This window comes from Gopherus evgoodei, chromosome 18 (assembly GCF_007399415.2).
Source record: "Gopherus evgoodei ecotype Sinaloan lineage chromosome 18, rGopEvg1_v1.p, whole genome shotgun sequence".
Lineage (NCBI taxonomy): Eukaryota > Metazoa > Chordata > Testudines > Testudinidae > Gopherus > Gopherus evgoodei.
The window spans coordinates 5,388,298-5,404,297 of NC_044339.1; the positions used below are offsets into that span (position 1 = coordinate 5,388,298).

Genomic DNA, 16,000 nt, shown 5'->3' on the forward strand with positions numbered 1-16,000 from the left:
AGAGCCCAATGCCATGGGGCTTCTCCAGTGTTCAGTTCCAGCATATAGACTCATAAACTAAGTTCAGAAGGGACCATCGTGATCATGTAGTCCGACCTCCTGCACATTGCTGGCCACAGAACCTCACCCACCCACTCCTGTAACAGACCCCCAAGCTCTGGCTGAGTCACTGAAGTCCTTAAATCATGACTAGTTTTAAAGCTGCAAGTGACCCGTGCTGTATGCTGCAGAGGAAGGCAAGAAAAAAAACAGATCTCTGTCGATCTGGCTCAAGGAAAAATTCCTTCCTGACCCCAAATATGGCAACCAGTTAGACCCGGAGCACCTGGGACAAACCCACCTGTAGTAACTCAGAGCTGTCCCCATCTAGCCTCCCATCACTGGCCGTTGGGGATATTTGCTACTAGCAGTCGCAGATCGGCTACATGCCATTGTAGGCAAACTCATCTCCATAAACTTACCAAGCTCCGCCTTGAAGCCAGTTAGGTTTTGTGCCCCCACTGCTCCCCTTGGAAGGCTGTTCCCGAACTTCACGCCTCTGGAGCTTGATCTCCCTGGGAAGTTTTCACCTGAGCAGAGGAGTCAGAGTGTTGAATTATAGGATTTACCACCAGGACACAGACCTGACAGCAGTTTTTCTCCAGGGATAGTCCCTTTGTGCACACTTGTTCAAAGCCTTCCTCTCAGGAGGTGCAGGCAAGGGATTCAGTGCTGGACAGCATAAGAGTCAGGACCAGGATATCTGGTTGTACCCCCCACAGTTAAGAGATCCCCTGAGCTCTCCCAGCAAGAGATCTTTTGAGAATCTTACAGCAAGCATCCAGGGGGCAAAGTAAAGAGAAGAAGTAGGGGAAGGAGAGACAGGTACCAGTTCCTATGATCATTGGGCTCCTGTTTTTTCCCCATGTCCTTATGGGAAAAGCAAAGACCCCGAGAAGATAGACTTCCTTTAAAAAGTGGAAGTCAAATCCTAGTGAGGCAAATAGAAAGGAGTACAAACACTGCCAGTTTAAGTGCAAGAGTGTAATAAGAAAAGCCAAAGAGGAGTTTGAAGAACGGCTAGCCAAAATCTCCAAAGGTGGTAATACAATGTTTAAGTACATCAGAAGCAGGAAGCCTGCTAAACAACCAGTAGGGCCCCTTGATGATCAAGATACAAAAGGAGCGCTTAAAGACGATAGTCATTGCGGAGAAACTAAATGGATTCTTTGCTTCGGTCTTCACGGCTGAGGATGTTAGGGAGATTCCCAAACCTGAGCCTGGTTTTGTAGGTGACAAATCTGAGGAACTGTGTCCGACTGAAGTGCCACTAGAGGAGGTTTTGGAATTAATTGATAAACTCAACATTAACAAGTCACTGGGACCAGATGGCATTCACCCAAGAGTTCTGAAAGAACTCAAATGTGAAGTTGCGGAACTATTAACTAAGGTTTGTAACCTGTCCTTTAAATCGGCTTCGGTACCCAATGACTGGAAGTTAGCTAATGTAACGCCAATATTTAAAAAGGGCTTTAGAGGTGATCCTGGCAATTACAGACCGGTAAGTCTAACGTCGGTACCAGGCAAATTAGTCGAAACAATAGTCAAGAATAAAATTGTCAGACACATAGAAAAACATAAACTGTTGAGCAATAGTCAACATGGTTTCTGTAAAGGGAAAAAGTGTCTTATTAATCTTTTAGAGTTCTTTGAAGGGGTCAACGAACTTGTGGACAAGGGGGATCCAGTGGACATAGTGTACTTAGATTTCCAGAAAGCCTTTGACAAGGTCCCTCACCAAAGGCTCTTAGTAAATTAAGCTGTCATGGGATAAAAGGGAAGGTCCTTTCATGGATTGAGAACTGGTTAAAAGACAGGGAACAAAGGGTAGGAATTAATGGTAAATTCTCAGAATGGAGAGGGGTAACTAGTGGTGTTCTCCAAGGGTCAGTCCTAGGACCAATTCTATTCAATTTATTCATAAATGATCTGGAGAAAGGGGTAAACAGTGAGGTGGCAAAGTTTGCAGATGATACTAAACTACTCAAGATAGTTAAGACCAAAGTAGATTGTGAAGAACTTCAAAAAGATCTCACAAAATTAAGTGATTGGGCAACAAAATGGCAAATGAAATTTAATGTGGATAAATGTAAAGTAATGCACATTGGAAAAAATAACCCCAACTATACATACAATATGATGGGGGGCTAATTTAGCTACAACGACTCAGGAAAAAGATCTCGGCGTCATCGTGGATAGTTCTCTGAAGATGTCCACGCAGTGCGCAGAGGCGGTCAAAAAAGCAAACAGGATGTTAGGAATCATTTAAAGGGGGATAGAGAATAAGACTGAGAATATAGGAAGGCTAAACCTAGGTACAGAAGTCGTTCATCTCCATCTGTTTGTGTCTTCTGATGCTTCAGGGAGGGGCATGAAGCACAAATCCAGAACCTGCAGGCCCAGGATTGTCTCTGTCTCTCGCTGGGAGGAGGGGCAACTTTCAAAAGAGGAATCGGAGGAAAAACTCCAGTTGGCATTCTTTGAATTCATGCTTCAGAGGGGAGTATCCAGTTCACAGTCCCCTCTTGAGGACCCTCTTGGTCCAAGAAGAACTGCCAGCTGAGAAGAGAAGTGACACCACTCAGTATTATCCCTCCGGATAAAACGTGGAACTTGCAATTCCTCTGGACTCAGGCATGGTGGCTGTGATCAAGGAGAGACTGGGAATCCCCAGGAAAGCCGATGAGCCAGGTAGCTAAGAAGTGTCACCCGGTACACTAGTCCTGATCAGATTTTGTTTCCCTTCCTAAAGCCAGTGCAACATCGATGTCCCTAGTTAAGGACACGGCGATACCAAAGGGCCACGTAGACAGGAGATGGGACACAACACTCAGGAGAAACGTTAAGGCCTTCTTCACATCCCTGAGAGCTCTTGCGGTATACACGTGCGTGGCTTAAGCAGTATTGGCCTGTACGGATGGTCTGTCTGAATCTATCCTTCAAATACAGGAAATGCCTCTGTTTGGGGGCCTTACTCAGAAACATCTCTCTCTTACTTCTGACTTTTCTTGGGATGCTTTTTCTGGAATCAGCAAGAGTCAGGGGCTCCAATGTGCTGTTACCTGTCGGCATGGATGGCTTTGCAACTGGAGGCAGATGCCCATGCTAAAGGGAGTGTAGCCTCATCAAAGTATTTGGGGATCCAATGAATAAAGCGATGGCTTATTCCTCAGACGAAGCAATGATGACCCTGCCAAGCCCTGTGGGAGGCTAGCAGATGAGACAATCCCAGCTACTCCTGCTGAAAGTGCTCTAGAATCAGAGGTGTCCGAGGCAGGGGTGACACATCCACAAGATGATCTGGCCCACCAAAGCAGACAGACAGGCCAGCGTGTAGGTAGTCCTCTCCAACCATTTGCAGATTGTCGGCTCAGATTGTCCAGCAAGGGTGTGAACTGGATATATTCAGTTCTGCTTCCAGATTTATCCTTTCTCTCTCCCCTTGTCACTGTCTAAAAGACCCACACAAGCAGGGGCAGATGCCTATACAGGAGAAGCAGTCAAAGTGACCATACACACAGTGCTGTCACGTGCACAAAGCAAACAGGAGGAAAGCAGACAGGTATGGGTTTTTTTCCCCTCCAGTTTATTGGGTGCTGTTTGTAAGAGTCGTCGTCTTGTGTGTAACAATAGCAGGTAAACACGTTCAGACAAGTATTCACTTTCTAGTGCCCCTTTTCACTCTCGCAGCACCACTGTGGCATCGCTAATGCACTCACTCTGTACTATTATCAGTAGCTCGCTCATTCCCCCAAGACTGTGCAGGGCTGCAGCTCACAAATGGCACGCACTGTTCAAAAACTGGATAATCCATTGCAAATTGTGTAACACCTGTGAAGCACTGAGTGTGTTAACACAGTACAAGGCACAAAATACAGACCCCTCCTGCCTGAAGAGCTTACCATGCAATGTACTGCGTGTGTATGTACAGGAGAAACGTCCCTTGTTCAGTCACTTCGATAACACTAAGCTCTGATCCTTTCGGAATAGCCCTGTTGGGTGCACTCATAGGTGTGGGGCCTTAGTTTGGTTGAAATTATTAGACTTGATCATGTACTAATGAATGTGCTGTAACGATAATGGAATCAGGAGACCTCACTGAAGAAGCTGCTATCAAACCTTTGCTGAGAATTGGGGCAGATTCTGCCCTTTTATTTATGGTTTCATAGCATTCAAGCCAGGAAGGACCATTGGGTCACCCAGTCTCACCTGTACATTATAGGCTATTAAATTGTATCCGATACCTCTATAAAGCCCAGGGACTTCAGTGAGACTGAAGATTTTCAGTCTTAGGAGAGCTAACTATGTTTAACCACAGTTTAACCATAATTGGGTTTAACGAGAAGGAAGCGGAGTATCTGTTGTGCAGAGGGGAGAGGGGCTGTGGGGAATTTGCCACACGCCCTGGATGGTCTGTGATCTCTCTTCTCTAGCCAAACTCAACGTTATGGGCTGTGGGACATACAGATGATGGCAGGCAGTGAAGTTCAGCAGCCAAAGGCCAAGACTGGGTGTCCTGAGATCATTCCAGTCCTGATTCTGCTGCTGGCTTTGTGTGGGCTTGGATAACTCACGCAAGGCCCGTTGTGGGAGAAAACTGGCCCTCTTAATCTTTTTCTGCCTCAGTTTCCCTCTCCTGTAAGATGGAGGAGAAAAATATTTGCCAACCTTTGAAGAGCTGAGCATCCCTAAGAGATTGGTGTGTCCTGTCACCTTCCCTGAGTTGCCTTTCAGATATTTATTAAGACAGGTTATTCCAGAACCGTGGCTGTCTGCATCCAAGCTGCTGGACGTGGCTGCCTTTAGGAGTGGTTTGGCTTGGGTGTACAGTCCCACAGTGACAGGAGGCATTCACCCTGTTGGTTGTGTTACTGCCACCCCTAGAAGAATGTGTTTGGGGGTGAGTAAGAGCCGGCAAACTGAGGAGGTCTTAAAGGCGTGTGTTCTAGTTAGAGAGGGGAAGGTTGGGCTTTCTTGCACTTCTGTGTATCAGGGATCTAGTGTGGGCCTTCTCAATTGATGTGCGCATGATCAAATGTCTCAGATGGTGCCGGAGAGCTCGGAAAAGTTACACCGCTGAATGTTTCCTGCGATGGAGGGGCTCTGCTGGAGTGCTGGTGACTGAGGCCCGGCTGGAGTTTTGCTGGTAGTCATGTGGCTTTAGAAATGTTAATGTGATCTTTGTGCCCCATGGGCTTGGAAATTAATTTTATAAATAGCCTGGTTTTAGAAACATTGCTCCCTCTCCCTAGGCTCTCTAGTGGGTGTAAGATCAGCAGGCTGCAGGGCAGTACTGAACCAGGCTGTGGGCTGGGGGAATCTTCTGTTCTACACACAGACTTGAACTGCTGAGCTGCTTCCATTCATGAATTCAGTGATGTGACTGACAGCTGTCTCCTGGCTACACTGCCCAGGTGGCAGTCAAGAGCATGGGTGACTTAGAAGGCCCCAGGTTTCCAAGCTCGAGTTCTGGGCAGGGGCGCAAAGGACCTAGAAACAGCTGAAGGCCACTAGATCTGCAGGAAGCCAGCATGGAGGGGTAAAGGGAAGAGAGGCCTGGTCCGTGCTATGACGTTTGCTTTATAGCTATATTGGCCAGCTTTTAGCGTATACGTGATTTTGCTGCTCTAGCATATACCAATTCCCTGAATGAAATAAACTACACTGGTAAAAGGATTTTTAAACCAGTATAATTGCATCTGCCCTAGGGCTTTTGCTGGTATACAAACAAACAAAAAAAATAAATCCCCTGCCCCCTTAACTGCCATTACGATGCTGGAAAGAGAAGACGGGTGAGGTGATACTTCATTGATCCCATGTCTGTTGGTGACAGACAAGGCTCCAGCAGGGAAAGCTCATCTCTCACCACCTGAAATGGGTCCAATAAAAGATTTTACTCCACCCCCCTCGTCCCTCTAATCTCCTGGGAGGGAGGCTCCACAGCGCTGCCTATGACAAGGGTTTGTTTAAAGTCTGTTCAGCCGTGTTTTTAACTCTGAGGTGAAGGTTCCAAAGACTTGATTTGCTCAAAGCCGGTGTGGGACTTCCCCCTGGGTCTGCGCCTGAGCAAAGAGGAAGTTAAAGGTGTTTTGTTTGTTGAAACCCAGCAGCCACACGGGCTTGGGATTCAGTTTCTCCTTTGAAAAAGAAGGAACCTGAGACTTTGACCCTGACTGCACAGATGGCCAGAGACTTGGCTCCCTGCACACACAGGCTCAGTGATTTGTGATTTAACTCACACCCAAGGGAAAAAAAAAACCTGATTCAAGATAATCCCTATAAAGGAATTTGGAGAAATTGCAGTTTGGTGCTGTGGTTCAGATGGGAGGCAACGGGGTGGGGCGTGGAGGGGTTTGATAATGGAAGCTGGAGCTAAGGCAAAGTTTACATCAGGGTTAAAATTCCTTTGTCTCCCATCTCAAGATTGAATTTATCCTCTAAATTAGATACAAAAACACTTCAAGGGGGAATTTTCTGTTTTTTTTTTTTATGTAAAATCTTCTTTGCTTTTTTTAAAACGGCTCCTCTTTGCCATGTTGGCTGGTGTCCCAGCTCCTTGGGTTTGAGAACGGCCACCCAGAGCCAGCCACGCACACATCTGGCCTAGGCCGGAGCTAGGCCCAGGCCTCACTTAAACCCACTGGCATAGGCCTCATGCTGGCCCCCTTCAGCCACGCTGTGGATTGATTGTGATCCAGCAATGCAAGGCTCTGCTCCTACTGTGTTCTTATCCTCTGCTGAACAAGCTTTGACTCCTGGCCTGGTTTCACACCATGAGCTGCTCCCAGAATGTCCCTTCTTACAGTTACTGTCCTATGCTGTGCACCATTCCACGTGCTTTCTTACAGGGCGGGGGTGTGGTAATGGGAGGGCGCAAGCCCTGCTCAATGGAGAGTAGTGGATATAAAGTGCTTTGAGATCCCTGTTTAAAATGTACCAGGTTGAACCCAGGCACAGTCACATCTAGCCCCAGCCTGCTGTTTCTCTTGCTCAGCAGTGTGAGATTTCTCCTGATACTGCTCTGGTGAAGTGTCACAGCTCCTAGATGGGCCTTGGAGACCCTGTCTCTCAAACAAGGCCCTTGGCTTTTCCCTGCTTTCAGGGACAGCAGGGCCATGATCAGGCCCCCACAATCCCTTAACAGACCCTGTCAGAGCCGATTGCGCTGAGCTGCATTGAAGCAGCAGTGGGTCCCTGAGCATTGGCTCCCCCTGGGATTTGCTGCTAATCAGTCTCTTCCTGGTTCCAGCTGCTTGATCTTTTCAGTGAAAGCCTTGGGAAGAATCTCGTCTGGCTGTGATGCTGGCAGGAGGTTGTTAGGGCGCCCTGTGAAAAGGGGAAGGAGGCGCTTGTGAAAATCCAGGACCCTGTGTGACTGCAGCGATTCTTACGGCTATTGGAGTAGCAGGGACCAGGACTCCCTTGTGCTAGGCTCTGCACTGCTACAGGAGAGAGAGGGGCCCTGCTCGGGGAACTGCAGACATTGGCTGAAGCAGGGCACATTTCACCTGGAGAGACAGAAAAGGCCCCTTCTGTTACATTACATAACCTCCCCTCCTCTCCCCTCCCCTCACACCTTGCAGAGGGGCTCACCCCACCTGCCACCAGTCGGTGTGTAACTCCCAGCCACTGGCATTTGCTCTCCCTGTCCCACGCGGCAGTAGCGCCTGGGCAGTGATCCCTGGGCTGGTTTGGGTCAGTTTTACACAGGAATTAAATGGAAATTTGTATTTCAAGTTATGTGGGGGTCATCAACCTTCTGTCTAGCTTGAAATGGTCCAGTTGGCCAGAAAGTGCCCAAAAAATCCACTGAGCAGTGATCTATCTGCCTCGGTTTCTCTCTAACCCCCTCACCCTATTTAAATGTCTAGAAATAGCAGCGCATCCCAAAGGGAAGAGGAGGGGCCAATCCAGTAGCTCTGCGGATCTGCCTTGTGGCAATTGGTTTAGTGAGATCAGTCTGAACCCAGCGCTCTGGGCGGCTGTGCGTTGGGGTGATTTGGGCCCGTGTTTCCCCTGGCCCTGCGTGCAGGGTGAGAGTGAGAGCACCCAGCCGATACTCTGAACAGCAGCCTCCCTTGCTGCCTTGGAACTAGTCTGTAAAACGGGCTAAGCTATTTAGGCTGCAAAATGTATAACCCACAACTACCAGCCGGTGCTGCTGGGGGATGAGGTGGGGGCCTTTGACCTGTACAAAGTGATTTGTTTGTCGTGCTGACATGATTGGTCTCCAAAGCTGCCTTCCCTGTCTCTCCCCAGCCCATATAGACAGACTATCAAAGCCTTAATTCCCACACTTGCTTGATACTTTCTTGTAGCTGCTCTTGAATGACCCGCCCTACCTGGGGTGCCTGGGTCAGCTTTTTAGAATAGCTGGAATGAGGCGGGATTTTACTCCCCCTCTTAATGCGTCAGGGCTGAATTAAAGCTGTGTCTTTGATAGCTCCCAGTCCTGGCAATGCAGCCCCCCCTCCTACTCTGACAGCGATGTTCTGGCTGCGTGCTCGGGGCCCTGTGACCTGACTAGGAGGAGGTGGGACGGGGCTGGGAGCTAGTTGTGAAAAGAGGGGTGGGGGGGGTAGTGGTGCATGTTTGCCATGTTAAAAAAAATCCTATTTCTGCTGGAAGGAAGAGGGTTGAGTGAAGGCTGTCAGTATCAGCTGCTCTAGGGCGTTATGGACTGGGGGGCTCTGTAGAATTGCCACCTGTCCAGTTTTTCACCCAGACAGGCTGGGGTTCGGCTTGCATGTCCAGGGGCCATTGCTGCGTTTTTCGATTGGTGGCAAAGGTGGGAACCCTCAAGGCCAGGCTACTCATGTGGCTTGTGGCAGCAGGTGCCAGGCTCAGGCCTGGGCATCATCCTGTTGTACGACTGACAGTCATGACTGGACTAAGTGATGGACAGGGGCCTCGGCTGTGCTGGTGAAGACCCAGTGAGCGGGGTGGGGCGGAGCCTTGGGAGAAGAGATGAGGCCTCGGGAGTCTGGTTGCCAGCCACTGCTCTGGCTCAGAGGAGTCAGCTCACGCTGGAGCTGGGTTTGAGCAGTAGGAGCCAACAGGAGCAGCTTAACCAAGCCCTGTATTGCTAGGAAATGGCCAGGTTTCCGACATGGCACAAGAGAGCGGAGGGTGGAAGGGCTGATCCTCTGGGCTTCCAGCCTTTCACCCCTATTGGCCCCACCCTACTTCTATCAGCACCCTGGGCTCTGAACATGGGCTGCAGCCAGTTCCCGTGGCCCCGGGGGCAGGGTGGGGTGGGGTGCACATCCCTTTGGCTTGCAGTGGGCCCAAGCACAAATACCAGGGGCTTAAGCAGAGGCTGCCCCTTGCCGAGCCTGAGCCTGGGCCTGGCTCCTGCTGGTGCCATCTTCTGATAATGCTGCATCCCTGCCCATAACCATAGTGCCTGTGTGGGGGCAGGGCCCTTCACCCAGGGCACGTGCTGGGCCAGCCCTGCGAGAAGGGCTCTGAGAGGCAGGCCCTGCGGGGTCCTAGGCCCATCTCTGCCCCTGACTCATGGGGTGACCTGAGGGGAGTTGCTGCATCTGTTATGTGCGGGCGGGAAGGACCCTGAGTGTCTCAGAACTGGCCCTGCTCTTCCCCCGTGCCCCAGCAGGGGGCATGTGCCTTGGCCTGGGTCACTGCCCCCTAGTGCAGGGGGAGTTTCCCCAGCTGAGCGACGGTGAACATGCTGTAAGGGACTTGGGCAGAGATGCTGGCTGGGATCAGGGAGTGTTTGGGGCTTGGGCCCGGCTCCCCCACCACAAGCTTTGCCCCAGCTGGCACCTCGAGCAGCTCGGGCCTTTGCGGCAGCAAGAGTGCTGAACAGTTAGCCACCTTTTGCCTTCAAGGGACCATGCCCAGGTACCAGGCAGTGAAACGCTGCCCCCAGAAAGGTCCAGGGTTGCAGCTCGGCTCAGGGGCCCTGGTGTAAATAACCCACAAGACAGCTCCCTCTGTCTGCACTGACACAGGGGGCTGGGCACGTCAGCCCTGCATGGTAACGCTCCCTAATGTGTCAAAGACTCTTCCACAGCTGGTCCTCCCCAGGATCCCCCCTTAATAAGCCTCCTGTGTCTTGCTGTAGCCCTGCAGCAGAGGGAGGCCAAATGGTGCAGTCAGCGGTTAGGGGGCTTCATCAGCAACCCCCATGCCCACTGTTGTGCTCTGCTCTGGCCAGCTTGTGTGTTCCTGGGTAAGTCACATCTCTTCTCCAGGCTACATCTGCCCCTGGGTGGGAGGTTCAACGTATTAATCAAGGAGAGGCGCTCGGGCCAGAGCCCATCGCACAGACTTAGCCTGTTGCCGCCCATGTGGCAGAGCAGCCAAGCCAGGTCCCACAGGCCCAGTTTGCCTTGACACTTCCCCTCCTACATCTCTGCAGCCAGGCTCCAGCACCTTAATGGCAAGTGCCCCCTAGCACCTACCCCTCCCAACCTCTGATTGACCTCTGCAACAGCTGTTACCTTTGCTGCCAACCAGTGAAACCATGCTCCTGCCCCAGGTCATGGCAGACAAGGCCCCTGCCTGCTTCAGCCAGTCCTACAGGCTGCTGGCCAGCTCGGGGGCTAGAGCCCCATGTACAGCTTGGTGCAAGTAACCCCAGGCATGTCACGAGGGCTGCTCTCTTCATTGCAGCCTGTCCCCATGGGTGCCTGGACCACCAGCAGCCCCCTGCTGCTGCAGCCTTTGCTCCCCCCTGCAGAGTTGTGGTTGTAGCATCAGGTTCCTGTGATTTAGCCCCTCTCTCAGGTTGGAGCCAGCAGTGGGATTGCATGTGCTGCACTGCAGCCTACAGGCCGGATGCGGAACTGCAAGCACTGACTGCCTGGATTTGTTGGCAGAGATGCATTGGTAGGTTGGTGACTGACACGTTGCCCACAGGCAGGTCAGTTGTTTGGGGTAAACTGCTCCCTGCCAGCACTGGTATTGGGGGGTGGTTACAGGCCCGCCTGGCCAGGCTGAAATGCTGACAGCCGCCAACCCAGCTTTGCCCACCCGTGATCCTGAGCCTCCTACAGTAGCTGCCCAGCTCAGCTGGGTCAAGCCAGGTGGGGGATGGGAAGCTACAAAGGTGCCAGGGTCACACTTTGCCCTTGGTGTCTGTGCTCCTGTAGGTGCCAGACAATGGCCCCATGCTGCTATGCCCGAGAGCAGGGTGCTAACATGTCCCTGCAGCAGCACCCAGAGCCCATTCTGCACTGCACAAACACCAGAGCCAGTCCCTGTGCTCGAGTCCAGGCCCGAGGGGAGAAGTGCTGCACTGGGAATGTACGTCTCCCTCTCGCTGCCAGGGCCAGCGGTGGAGTTTGTGCAGAAACCTTCCCTTAGAGCAGCTCAATGCTCCCAGCCAGCCACAGACACTTGCTGTGCAGTGTTAAAGCTGGGGCTGGCAGAACCCCGTCACTGAGGGGGTTTGCAGGGGGCTGCACTCTGATTGGGCAGAGCCCCTTGGGGAGCAGGTAGGTATCAAGGATTAGTGTGGCCAGTGGGCACAGAGTAGGGGGTGCTGGTATCCTACTGGGGGAAGGTGCTGGGTCTATAGGCCTGCACCATGAACTCCCAGAGCCCAAGCGGAGGCAGCGAACGCTGCCACTGCCCATGTTGGGGACACAAAGGGCAACTGGAGAGGAGGCCCAGCTGCAGGGCCCAATCTTGCCTGGGCCCCCTGTGCTGAGCCAGCTCGCACAGGAGCAGGTTTCAGAACTGGCAATATCCAGGGTGGACACAGCCTAGAACCAGGCCAGGGAGACAGCACAGTCCTCCCTCCAGCGGGGGAGTGAGATCCCGCTGCAGTCGCCCAAACGGAGTTATCCTATAACAACGTCCCGCCCCTTCCTGGGCTCTCAAACAGGTTGCTTGTCCCACTGTACCTCGCCTTAGCCCCTGAGTCCTTGACCAAGTGCCACTGGCCAGAGTGAACGCACCTGCACAGGGAGGGGACCAGCCCAACTGCTGATTCCCCCTCTCCATTGGTTCTCTCTCTCAGCTAAGCCTGCTCCTTTAACTGCCTTGTGATCCGCCCTCCCTGCCCTGCCCACGTCCCTGTTCGCAGGGCTAGACACACGTGTACGAATCAGCACACAGCTGGGGCCCCTATGACACTCAGGTGGTATATTTAGTGTGGCTTCAGCCCACATAACAGAGGGTTGTGTACCTGGCCCGCAACAGTAAAGAGGTCGAGAACACTGCTCTAGATGATACTTGTCCCGTGTCAGCGCAGGGGCTCAACTGGGTGGCCTATCGAGGTTCCCCCCGCAGCTCCACATTTCTATGATTCCAAGGTGCAGCAGCAGGGGCTCTCCTAGATGGCCCGTCGATTTGGATGGGCCTGAAACGGGCTCCACAGGAGTGTCATGGCACCGAATGAGCTTGTGGGCAGCAGATGGGGATGAAGTTCGGTCTGGCCAGGGTCTTCTCAGGCTGTGTAAGCTTCCCCCAGCCCACCAGCTACGCTGCAGCGAAGCTCGGCCAACTCTAACCACCCGAGCAGAGAGATTTTGCTATAGTTCTCACCCTACGATCCCCCTTCGTTGGGCCAGAAACCCCCTGTAAAATCCAGCAGGCTCAGGAGGGCAGCACAGCCCCTGGCCCAGCCCCGCCCCCGGGGTTCGCCTGGCTTAGCCCGAGGCTGGAAGGGGAGCTCTGCAGCTCGCCCCAAGTGCTCGGGGAGGTTTGAGTGCAAAAGGCAGGAAGCAGAGACAGCACCAGGAGGCTGGGGCGGGGGATTGGTTTTAAATAGGATTTAGAAAATAATGGGATTTATTTTTCTCTAGATATTACACAACTTAGTGTGGATTCTCTCATTACAGAAATACATTTTTACATCATTCCATGGAGCTGTCTTTAAATAACTGGTCCGGATGTGACCAGCAGCTGACTCGGCAGCGCCCCCATGTGGGCTCCTACTTCCTTTTCAGACCATTAGTAGCCAAATGCTGTAGCATGATCCATCTCCTCTCCTGGGTCCCACTCCCGGGGGCGTTCTGACTGGTCCGGTGCTGCGCATTCACTCTGCAGGGTTCTGGCACTCCTCAGCCATGGGGGTCTGCACCTCCGTCCCGTCGCGGGCTCGGAAGAGCAGCTCCCCTGACTGGATCACCTGCTCAGCCTGCCACGTGGCGGCGGCTCCGTACTGCTGGTAAAAGTCCGTGTCGGCCTGGAACATCACCAGGGCCTGCGCCGTGTGGATCCGCACATGCTGGGCCAGGCTGTTGGCATCCAGGAACTTCTCCCCGCAGGAGTCACAGGCGTAGAGGATCTGGGTGTTGGGGTCTGTAACAAAGCGGGGAAGCGACTCACCCAAAGGCTGTGTAGCCAGACAGATGCCTGGGAGCCAGAGCTGGGACCCTGCTCCTGCTCACACACAGCATGACCCTCTCATGAAGAAATCCACCCACCAGAGGGAACAATCCCCATGCAAGGGGGATCCCAAGGGCTGAGTCCTTTACACACTAGACTGGCCACAGCCCTAGGAAATCTCTAGGGAACCACTCAGCCCGGTCCCCACGGGATGGGCTAAACAGCAGGGATGGGAGGGCTGAGGAGTGTGCTCAAATGCAATCAACCAGAGGCCGGGGTTCCCCACAAGCCATGGACAGCAGGAGTGCTGCATAGCCTGCCCCCCTGTTAAAAACCCTGGGAGGATCCCGTGCAGCCCAAGGTGCCGCCCAGCCCTCATCACCATCAGGCCTAGATTCCAAGGGCAGAAGGTGCCAACTTGCTCCGCTCCGGCCCCCATCCCCGTGGGCCCAGCAGACAGGAGGACCCTGAGCCCCTCGATCCCTTTAACTGCGCGTGTGGGGCTCTGCAAACAGCTGCCTTCGCTTTGCTGAGCTCCATGGGGAAATAACCGGCTGTCTCCCGGAGCGAGCTGGGTGCAGTGCGGGGCTGGAGGTGCAGGTGGGAGGATGTTGCAGAGGGACCAGGCATCTCTGTGCTGGAGAATTAAGCCCTGCATCAGTTAGAAGTGCAGCAACGCCAACCCAGCCGCCAGGACCTGCCCCTGCAGACCCCTGCCAGCGCGGGGAGGCTGCACTGATGGATGCTCCCCAAACGTCTGGGCTGCTTCTAGAACGCCACTGGACCACGAGTACGGCGTCTCCTCTCTGGGACTGAAGCAGGCCCCAGGTCTGCTCCCCTTGGAACAATCGGTACGTTGCCAGGAAATGCCCCCCGTGGGCTCAGGAGTGGGGAGCCCCCATGCGCGCAGCCTTTCAGCTGCTCCTCACCTGCTTCCTGCACCTGCTTCACGGCCTTGGTTATCTCGGCCTTAAGTGCTTCGGTCTCGTCTGCCGTCACGGCGGCTGTCACGGGGACCACTGCAGTTTGGGGAGGGAAGGAGGAGGGTGACTTGGCCTGAACAAACCTTGGGGCTCAGCCCCCACCCCTCCGGCCAGGCTGCCGGCTGATTTGGCTCAGGTAGGGCCCCCCAGGCACAGTCCAGTCCCTGCCAGGCATGGAGAGAGGGGCTGGGACCCACAGGTGCCTGTTCCATGCAGTGCTGGTGGAAGGCGACAGGCCTACAGGTCTAGAGACAGGTGTCCTGCCCCATGCCGGCGAGCATGGAGCCAGAGGGGGACTCGCTCGGCACACATTTCTGACTGGCTGCTGCTGAGGCTGCCAACAGGCAGGCAGTTAGTGTCAGCGGCCATGGGACCCGGACTCCACCAAATTCATTGCCTACATTGTGTTCAGATAGTAACGACCCCCAGCCATGCTACGCAGTGTGGCAGACTTGAGCTAGAGACCACGGAGGGGAAGGGGCTTGGGACCCAGGGGAGGCGAGAGCCTCAGCAAGCCCCAGAGAGGTTTCCCTTCGGAGCAGCAGGCCCCTCTTGCCCCACACCCAGTGCAGAGAGGGCGGCTCCTGCTCTGCTAACAGCGCAGGGAGACTCCCAGGCTCACCTGTCAGCTGCGTGACCGCCGTGGCTGCCAGCGCCTCCGTGGCCAAGGTGACCATGTCGTCCGAGGCCACGGTGACGATGTTGACCTCGTCGCCTTCCTCCGGCTCCAGGATCTTGATGCCGGCCTTGCCCTGGTGCACGGTTTTTACGTGGGAGCGCAGGTTGTCCACGCGGTTGAAGCCGCGGCCACACTTGTCGCAGAGGAACGGCTTCTCCCCTGCACGGAACCAAGCCCCGGCCTGGGTTAGCTCTGCAGGGAAACGCGACAGGAGCGGGGAGCAGAAGCGGCTCAGGGGCAGGGCCTGGGGGTCGGTCACAGCCTGTTGGATGGACGCCCGGGTCGTTTCAAGGGCACAGGATAATCAAGACCCCAAACATGGGTGAGGAGCAGGACTGCCGAGATCCTCCTCCCCTCCCTCTCCCAGCCCAGCCCAGCAGGTGCCCGGCTCTGAGCCATGGTATCTCCCCATGGGATTTCCATGCTGCTGGGCCCAGCAGCTCCCAGGAGCGGGAAGAAGCTGTGCTTGCCGGAACGGAGATGCGGGACCCACCAGTGTGGATGATGATGTGCTTGGAGAGGTCGCCCACATTCACGAAGGCCTTGTTGCACACGTTGCATTTGTGTGGTCGGATGTTGTCGTGGTGACGGATGTGGTTGGCCAGCTGACTGGACTGGACGAACCTAGTGGGGAGGAAGGGGGAGGCCGTTAAGGGGGAGCGGAGGGAGCTGGGTGCAGTCACAGGACCCCAGCACAGAGCGCCTGGTGCCCCTGTCCAAGATCGGTCAGATGCATGGGCCTCCTCTGAAAGCAGAGAGAAGGCCTGGCTCAGAGCCTGCAGCTTCTTCACTGAGCTGGCCCAGTGCAGCCCAGCTGGGAGCATGCGGCAGGTGGGCACCTTGTGCCCCCAGCTGCCCACCGCCAGTACTGCCCCTTTAAACTGGAAAGAGACGGCAGAGGCTCATGTGCTCGGCTCCCATCAAATGGCCCCAGACGCGGAGCCCCATCGTAACAATCCCCAGCCCTGGACAGAGAATCGTTCTGACCACACGCAGT

General features: G+C 54.0%; 1 protein-coding gene across 2 annotated transcripts in view; it reads right to left on the reverse strand.

The window, feature by feature from the left end:
- Positions 1-12,771: 12,771 nt before the first annotated feature.
- The window catches only part of ZBTB17 (zinc finger and BTB domain containing 17), a 34,215-nt gene continuing 30,986 nt past the window's right edge, over positions 12,772-16,000 (reverse strand). For both annotated transcript variants that reach the window (XM_030537601.1, XM_030537599.1), the window contains 4 exons: positions 15,497-15,627; positions 14,947-15,162; positions 14,271-14,360; positions 12,772-13,314 (listed from right to left, as the gene is read on the reverse strand). In XM_030537601.1, the coding sequence (XP_030393461.1) occupies positions 13,049-13,314; positions 14,271-14,360; positions 14,947-15,162; positions 15,497-15,627 (703 nt within the window). In that variant the 3' untranslated portion in view covers positions 12,772-13,048. The remainder of the gene's footprint in view (positions 13,315-14,270; positions 14,361-14,946; positions 15,163-15,496; positions 15,628-16,000) is intronic.